Source organism: Acanthisitta chloris, unplaced genomic scaffold, assembly GCF_000695815.1.
Source record: "Acanthisitta chloris isolate BGI_N310 unplaced genomic scaffold, ASM69581v1 scaffold43560, whole genome shotgun sequence".
Classification (NCBI taxonomy): Eukaryota; Metazoa; Chordata; class Aves; order Passeriformes; family Acanthisittidae; genus Acanthisitta; species Acanthisitta chloris.
The window spans coordinates 7,506-16,070 of NW_008653035.1; the positions used below are offsets into that span (position 1 = coordinate 7,506).

Below are 8,565 nucleotides of genomic sequence, written 5' to 3' on the forward strand. Positions count from 1 at the left end.
CGGGTCTGTCCCGGGTCCCAGAGAGCAGAGCTCGGAGCTGCCCCTCCCCTCTGCCTCGGGAGGAGCTGCAGACCCTGAGGAGTCTCCCTCAGTCTCCTCTGCTCCAGCTAAACTGGCCAAGTGTCCTCAGCCTCTCCTCAGCCCCTTCCCCAGCTCATGTCTTTCCTTCGGATGCTCTCCAACAGCTTTAGATCCTCCTGATACTGTTGTGCCCAGACTGCATAACCAGAGGCACCCCTCTGGGATTCACACAGGGAAACAAGCCTGACCTGCAGCCAGGAGCAGGCCAAATCCCCATCACAGACAGGAAAACTGGCCAAGTGTCCTCAGCCTCTCCTCAGCCCCTTCCCCAGCTCATGTCTTTCCTTCGGATGCTCTCCAACAGCTTTAGATCCTCCTGATACTGTTGTGCCCAGACTGCATAACCAGAGGCACCCCTCTGGGATTCACACAGGGAAACAAGCCTGACCTGCAGCCAGGAGCAGGCCAAATCCCCATCACAGACAGGATCTCGCTGGGGCACCAGGATATTAAACCCCAGACAAACTGCCCTTTACCCACAGAGCCTCCACGCGGAGCATGGACACGGAACGGCAACTGAGCACCTGCTCTGTGGAGCCCAAATGCATTTGGCTAACAGGATGGTTTGAAAACCTAAAGCATGCAGCTAATCCTTGCCCTACTCCCTCTGGAGATGACAACACCAGTAAGAGTCAGGGATTGCCATCCATGCACACCAGTGCTGTTAGGACATGATGGGAGCCTATGGGAATGTCACTGGGGTACCACCAACTTAGAAAATGTAAAAGTATTTTCAGTCAAGACAAAGGGGTTCAGCTCATGCCCTGCTTTGAAATCCCCCCTCCCCCAGGCATTGGGGTTTTTTTCATAGCTTTTTTGTAGAACCTAGGGGAAAAGGGTTAGTGATTTTAGCAAGACTTGAAACACATTCACATCTTCTCTTCAGTAACAAGATGTTTTTTTCCGAAGTGATAACAGACTGATGGAATGGTTTGGGTTGGAAGGGACCTTAAAGCCCACCCAGTCCCACCTCCTGCCATGGGCAGGGACACCTCCCACTAGCCCAGGTTGCTCCCAGCCCTGTCCAACCAGGCCTGGAACACTTCTAGGGATGGAGCAGCCACAGCTGCTCTGGTCAACCAACTCGATGCCAAGTTCAAGGTTTGCAAACTACTTTAAATACTTTCAAAAATGAAACCAGTTAAAAATTAGTCTTTTAGCCCAAGACTCAAAAGTGTCTCTGCACCTCTATTAGCACAAGGCTTTGAACAGAAAGAAGACTGCTGTGCTGGAGCAACAACAGCATTAAGTGCTGTTTAATGTGGGGAGCAAATGCCAAGCTATTTGCTGGTCCAAAATTACCTGTAGCTGGTTAAATCCAGCATGATGTTCCCCAGACATAATCTGATCCAAGGCTGCAATAGGTAGGGATGAAAGAATTTAAGGAAGTTGACTGCTCACAGGTAAATGAGCTTTTGGATACTTTGCTGAACAAAAATCAGCACACTGATCATGTCTGAACTCATCCCATGTTGCTGCAGCTCATTTCTGCAGTGTTTCAAATTACCTGCTCTCAGGGAAGGGAGGGACACATTTGTCAGTTAAAACACCTCCATGCAAAGCTCCCATTTGATACCAGATTATGTAACAAACTGGTGAAACCACTGCCGGAAAAATTCCTTTTTTTTTGGCTTTTGGGAGAGAGGGGTGTGGAAGGGAGAGGTTTCCCTCTCATGCCTCTGCTGTGATCACCACAGAAATCAGTCACTCAGAAAAGGCCAAAGCTGAAGGAATTCCAAAGCAGTTCCTTATTTAAGGAACAGCTAATCACAGCCTGTCAGGTTTGGAGGTTTTCTTCATCTTGGAGGTTAAAGCAGATGGAGAAACCTTAAAGAGCTTCTCTCCAAGACAAAGATCCAAGTGGAACAGGCAGTGTGTGACAGGCAGCATGGGGAGGGGCATTGGCATTCCCAGCACAAAGGCTTCAACGCCAATACGCCAAAACTAACACGTTTCTCCTGGTGAGAGAATGATACAAGATTGGATGGAAGGGTTGAAAGAAATGGAATCTGCAGGAAAATGCAAAGATCTCTGCCTTCCTGACCAAGCTCCTTCTGAAGAGATCCATGTCCCTAAGGCCACATCACAGGCCTGACGGGCCAAATAGGAAGTGGGAACCAAGTTTTAAGCACAGATTTACTTCTTCCTAACATCCCTCCCCATCTGGGAACACGTCGAGCAACGACTGACCAGCTGACGCCATCAGTGCCCTGAGCAGTGCCCTGCAAGAGAAGGGGTCAGGGACCCTGTTTGCTGCTGTGTACACATCACTGCAGCCCAGAACCCGCTGCAGTTTGGAAAATGGCTCCACAGTGTCTTTTAGCATCAAAACTATTTAAGCTGATTGCCAGCTTCCAGTCCCAGGAGAATCATCAGAGGCTGAAGTCAAAGACAACAGGCAACAAAAACAAAACAAAGCAATCTTTAGTTCAAACTGTTAAATGATTTAGACATCTTTGTGAATCAAGATCTTAATGTAAACTTGAAAAATGCTTTGAGACATAGACTAAACAACATCAAGCCTTCAGCTCAGAGAACATTTTCAGAGTCTCTCTGATACAGGGTTCTGCTCTGAATGGCATTGGCAAGAGAGGACCAATATCACCACTGGATTACAGGCAGAGGATGGGGAGAAACAACCCCATTTCTCTTTGGGAGCAGGCTACAACCAACACCAGTTACTTGCAATTCCATTAGGTTTGTGTAGTTTAAATGCTTGGAATGGTTAGAAAGGTAAGCAAGTGAATCCCAGTCTGGATCTTTACTCTCAGCTGCATGGGACAGTAACCACCTAACCAGGCTGGGAGAGCAAACAGGCAGCTCTGATCCACCTGATGGAGCACCATCAGCTGTGAAATGAGTGAATGGTCATGGATGAAAACAGCATTTACACAGTAGATTTTGTAAATCGGGGTAGTGAATCACAGAATGATTTGGTGTTGGAAGGGACCTTAAAGTTCACCCAGTTCCACCCTCTGCCATGGTCAGGGGCACCTTCACCAGCCCAGGTTGCTCCAAGCCCCATCCAGCCTGGCCTAGAACACTCCCAGGGATGGAGCAGCCACAGCTGCTCTGGGCAACCTGTGCCGGTGCCTCAGCATCCTCACAGGGAGGAATTTCTTCCATATATCTAATTTAGATCTCCCTTCCTTCAGCTTAAGACCATTCTCCCTTGTCCTGTCACTCCTTGTCCAAAATCCCACTCCAGCCTCTAAGCCCCCTGTGGGGAGGTTGATGGGGGGAGAATGGGAGGAACGGGAGACAATGTCATACTTAAATCACTGCAGGATACAGAGAGAAAATCCACTTTCACGTAACTTGACTCTCTGTAGCTGAGCAAAAGCAAAGACCAGCATTGCCAGAAACACCTTTGTTCAGTTACCTGCTGCAAACTCCTCAATAGTCATCAGTGGGAAGCGGATAAGGGAGAGAGCTTTGCCCAGAACTTTCCGCTTGTTCTCTGGAATCACCTGAAGCTGCTGGCGCTGACACTCGGCCTCCGACCAGCGCACCACGGCGTTGAACAGGCGAACCTCCCGGATCCCCAGCGTGTCCCTCTCCAGCACTGCCACCAGCGTGTCTGCAGGGCAGGACAGACAGCCACAGCTTCAGGCACCAACCCACATCACCCCGTTACCTCACCAGGAGCACCCTGTGCACAGCCAAGGTAAGAGAGAAGCAACTGAATAAACAGCATCTCCCAAAAGTGCTGCTGCAGCCTCTGAGGAAGATTTATCCGCATATGCCATCAGCAAGGAACTCACTGGAGCAGCAAAAAGAGCCCACTTAATTGGCATGTTAATGCAAGTGCAGCAGGATGAGCTGCAACTTACTTGATGTCAAATTTGGATGAAACGAGCAGCATGAAAGCCAGAAGGTGACCTGTGCCTTACCTCATCTCACCAGAAGAAGGTTAAAGCCTGAATTTTAATGTTCATTAACTGTGCCCAGCAAGTTCGGAAAGTGCACACAATAATTACATAGCCAGTTCTTGCTTCCAAAAACACAACACGTTTTTAACTGCACAACCTGTCAACTCCACAAAAAACGACAAGTTACACCCACCCAAAACCTGCCAACACCAACACGGGAAGCAGGATTCGTGTCATGCCCAGAAAACTCCAGCTGCACCAAAGTAAGCAGATTCCAGAGTATTTCTGCCAGCAAACCAGCAAGGTCTTTGGCACATGCCCTGTCTCCAGCCACTTGGTGCCAGAGACTGGGCAACAGATTGCTCCAGAGCAGCAATGCCACAAAGTACCAAGAATTAACCTGTAACAACTTTGGAAAGAAGCTGGTTATGAAAGCAGGGGGCAGGAAATGAGCTTACCCAGATCAATGTCTGTAAAGCCCTCAGCGTTGATGGCATCTGAGGTGTTCTTGTCTATGTTCTCCAGGCACAGGCTGGCCAGCTGAGGCTCATCAAACAGTCGGGCCTGGGCAGGAACAGTCATTAACAGAGAAGGCATTTTAAAGTTTACACTGACAACTCCCTTCCCCTCCCCGAGCCCATCTTCACTGGCCACACCATGCCTGGCTGCACCAGGAATCCACTGGGCTGCAGCAGCCTTTCACAAGCAGTTAAGCATGACAAGGCAGACACTAGAAAATTCTGCATTTGGCAGCAGCTCTGGTTCAGCTGTGCATGTCTTCAGGCACGTCTTTGTTCTAACATCACATCGGGGCAGGCACCAATGCTGCTTTCCAGCACCATACTGACCATGTCAGCTGAGCCATTTCTACATCACTTTTACATTGAGAAGGAAGCTTGGCCTGAGGACTCCAGGCCTGCTCGCTCTAGGAACATGCAGAGACAGCTTATCTGGTAGGAACAGCCACTCTGATCTGGTATTAGCCAAAAAGCCTCAGCAGCACCGTGCCTGTGGCCCGGGGAGACCTGCAGCCCTGCAGGGAGCACAGCCTGCTTAGTGCAGTGCCATGTTTTGCACAGGAACAGCTACTCTAATCCAGTTGCCTTCAAAAATTCTCCACAAAATACGTTACTCTTTCAAGCAACGCTTAGAGAGTTACTGCTCAGAATTTCTCTGCCCAACTTAAGTGCCCTCTTGTAGCAATTCCACTGCCACCTCGGACCGCCCTGGACTGCCACAATGTGTTAGCAACCCTATGCTCAGCACAAGCAGAAAGGAGGTGGAACACACAAAAATCACTAAATGGCCTCTTATCTCCAGTGCTTGGATTTCGCTGTTTAGGAAGGAACTGCCTTGACATCATGCCTAATGAGTACACTGGGACTTGAAATTGCTGCCACAGGTAAGGTTTAAAACTCATGTTTTGGGATGGGAATTCCATCACTCGGGAATTCAAGAGCATTTCCTGCTTCACCTTTGCTCGTGGGCTGCAGAGCTCAGCAAGGCAAACCTTTGATGCTGAGACCTCAAGTGCAGAGAGCTGAAACAATTCTATTTTCTCAGGGCCCAGGGAAGCCTCAGTAGTCATCACCTGCTCCTGGGGCTGGAGGACTGCCAGTGCCTTACACTCTTGGCATCAAGAGCTGTGACTGACTCAGACTTTACTACTGTAGTGGCTCTTTTGACACATGAGGACTTACATTGCATTGCAGAGCTCTCCCCCACAGCAGCTCCAGGCAAGGCTTTACTTCCTTGTTGATCAAAGTGACATTTGGATGCACATCTGGCATGAAAGAGGATCACGGTTCACTACGAGGCACAATCAATTAAGAAAGCTATTTGCCACTGATATTTCTGCCAGAGATCAGCAGTTGCTTGAGACACTGTTGATGACACAGTTGCTGGACCAGCAGATTGGGCAGCGATACACACGAAGGAGGTTTGGAGCTCTACAATCTCATGTCCATGGCTCTAAGCCTGTTGGGCAATGCTTTGTAAAAGATGTATCTCGGATCTGTAATTTACTGACCAAGTTGTTGATTTGATGCAGTAAAAGCAGAAAACAGACAAATTTTCACACCAAAGGACCAAGAACAAGGGCATTGTGGGAGCAGATCCATTCAGGAGGTGCCTCATGCACCAGGCACTGAGATACAGGCATGTTTCTCAAAGCACACCAGCCTCAAACATCTCAGAGACTTGATAAAGGGCATCAGGGGACATACTGCATAGGAATCACCACTGCTAATTAATCATAATGGATAAGTCACAAACAAAGGAACCAGGAAAGCCTTTCCCCATCTGCCATGACAGAGTGCCAGGCAGCATCTCGCTTTTGGAACCTGAAAAACAAGGACACCTTCCTCTTTTGCAAAGAAGGACCTTTGTGACCTGTAAGGAAGTCACCATAAACCTAAATGTCACCTTGCTGCAAAGTCAGGTGCAGAGACATAACAAGCCACAAAAATCCCTGCATAAGGAACACCACCAAAAGCCAACACCACTAACCCTCATGAGGCAATGGCTAGTGTAAGATGCCTCCTTAAAACTGCAGCCAATGGGAAAGACCTTTTCCCAGCTCTTGGCTAACAGCTCCTGATCTTTCAGACTGCAGGTGCTGAGTCCAAGGAACGGGAGAGCTGCAGCCAAGGACTTACAATTGTCCTACCACACATTAGATGGGAGTGCAGATTTGGCTGCCATCACCCAGACAAGAGTCCTCAAGTCCTGAATCTTCCCTAGAGAAGAGCAGAGTGGATCCCCTCATGTCTTGGAGGCTGCCACACCTGTTTATGGCACACGGAAAAGGGCCAGGTTAAAGAGGATGTGTAAAGAGGGACATGGTGTGTTGCAGCAGCAGCTGAATCCAAGCAGCAAAGAGTGACCACAACAGCAATGTGATGTAGAATTGCTTTGAGAACTTGATCCAAATATTTAAACACAAAATCCCAACCTAATCCCAACGAAGCAAATAGTTCAGCGGTGACTGCTTCAGGCCAACACTGCTGCAATATCTGCACAAACTGCTGCTATAGCCACTGCCACTAAGGCAGTACCTACAGTCAGGGCCTGAGAGACACCTGTACTCCTGACAGGGAGAGAAAATACAGCAGACAGGAATGCTGGGCACACCAGGCCAACCCCTCAGAGCCAGACCACCTTAGTGCAATGGTTCCCAGACCAGGGCAGCTGAAAAAAAACCTCCTCTGCAAGGCTGGTTTCACATCAGACACCCTGGCAGCTTTCCTGAGCTGGTGGATCAGGAATACTCCTCCAGAGCTAGTCCAAAGTTTGCCCATTCCCTAAGGGAAAGAAACACACAATGCCTGTTGCTTATTCCTACACCACCCAGAACAAGGGAGCCCCTGGCAATGCCACAGACACTATCACAGAGGTGACAGCACTGTGTATGTTACTGATGTGTCAGCAGAGAGGGTAGCACGGACCAGAGAGAACAGATGGGGCTGGGAAATGAGAAGGACAGTGATGTTCATGTAATCAACCTGAATGCAAAGTCTGGTCTCCAAAATAAGCAAAGTCTTCTACTTGACTGCTTCAAGAGTCACATGGAAGATGAAGGGGCCCAACCCTCACAGATCAGATCAGAGGGGCATGAGGATGCACCACCAGCCTCACAAAGAGCCAAGGAACAGTTGCTTTGACACTCCAGCTGTGTGCCTTCAGTGTGAGAGGGTGGGCTGGAACAGGCTGAGGAAAATAAACCAAAGCACTCATGAAAAAGTTGCATTTTCTTTCACTCCCGTTTCAGGGAAAGTATTGTCCAAAAGTCCTTCAAGGACCGGCTGAGCAGCCAGACACAGCACAGTCTGCAGAGAGAGCTCAGCACACCAGTCCTTAATCTGTCACTCATTCCACTTTTCTTCTTGGCAGATGAAATCTTCTCACTCTTCACTTCTTCCCCAGCTCACGCTCTGGAAAGAATCCCCTGCCACAGCAAAACAGAAAAATCGGAAGCAGCAGCAACATTTGCCATATTTCATTGTTCTCTGTAAGAACCTGTTCATCAGTGCTGGAGTCCTGTAAGGAGGAATTCAAAATGACCCAGAACTGCTCCACTTTGGATGATCCACTCCAAAACACTCAGAAAACTTCTGGTTTCCTACTGTGCTGGACCCTGCTCCAGGCAAACTATCACAGACTCACCTGTGTTAACAGCATGAATGCATTGTCTGCTCGGAGGTTTTTTTTAAGAAACTCCACACAATGAGCTTCAAGGGCTGGAACTGCATATTTTTTAGCTGTGTAAAGTGTTGTCATAACAGTCTCTGGTCCAATCTGAACTTCGTCTGAGTAAAGAAATCTGAAAACATGCAAACAAACATTATTATGGTGAATTATGACAACAGACAAAAACTCCCGCAAGTCACAGTGTGATAGTATCACAGCATGTTAAGGGGTTGGAATGGACCTTAGAAATCATCTATTCCCTGGGCTGAGACACCTCCCACCAGAGCAGGTTGCTCAAGGCTTTATCCAACCTGGCTTGAACACTGCCAGGGTTGGGGCAGACACAGCCTCCCTGGGCACCCTGTGCCAGTGTCTCACCACCTTCACAGGGAAGAATTCCTTCCCAATATCCCATCTGTCCCTG

General features: G+C 48.7%; 1 protein-coding gene across 1 annotated transcript in view; it reads right to left on the reverse strand.

Moving 5' to 3' along the window:
* Window positions 1-8,565, reverse strand: part of BTBD2 (BTB (POZ) domain containing 2) — a 14,877-nt gene that overhangs the window by 3,779 nt on the left and 2,533 nt on the right. Inside the window, exons 2-4 of the mRNA XM_009079149.1 lie at window positions 8,118-8,274; window positions 4,412-4,517; window positions 3,464-3,661 (exon numbers count right to left, since the gene is read on the reverse strand). Of these exons, the coding sequence (XP_009077397.1) occupies window positions 3,464-3,661; window positions 4,412-4,517; window positions 8,118-8,274 (461 nt within the window). The remainder of the gene's footprint in view (window positions 1-3,463; window positions 3,662-4,411; window positions 4,518-8,117; window positions 8,275-8,565) is intronic.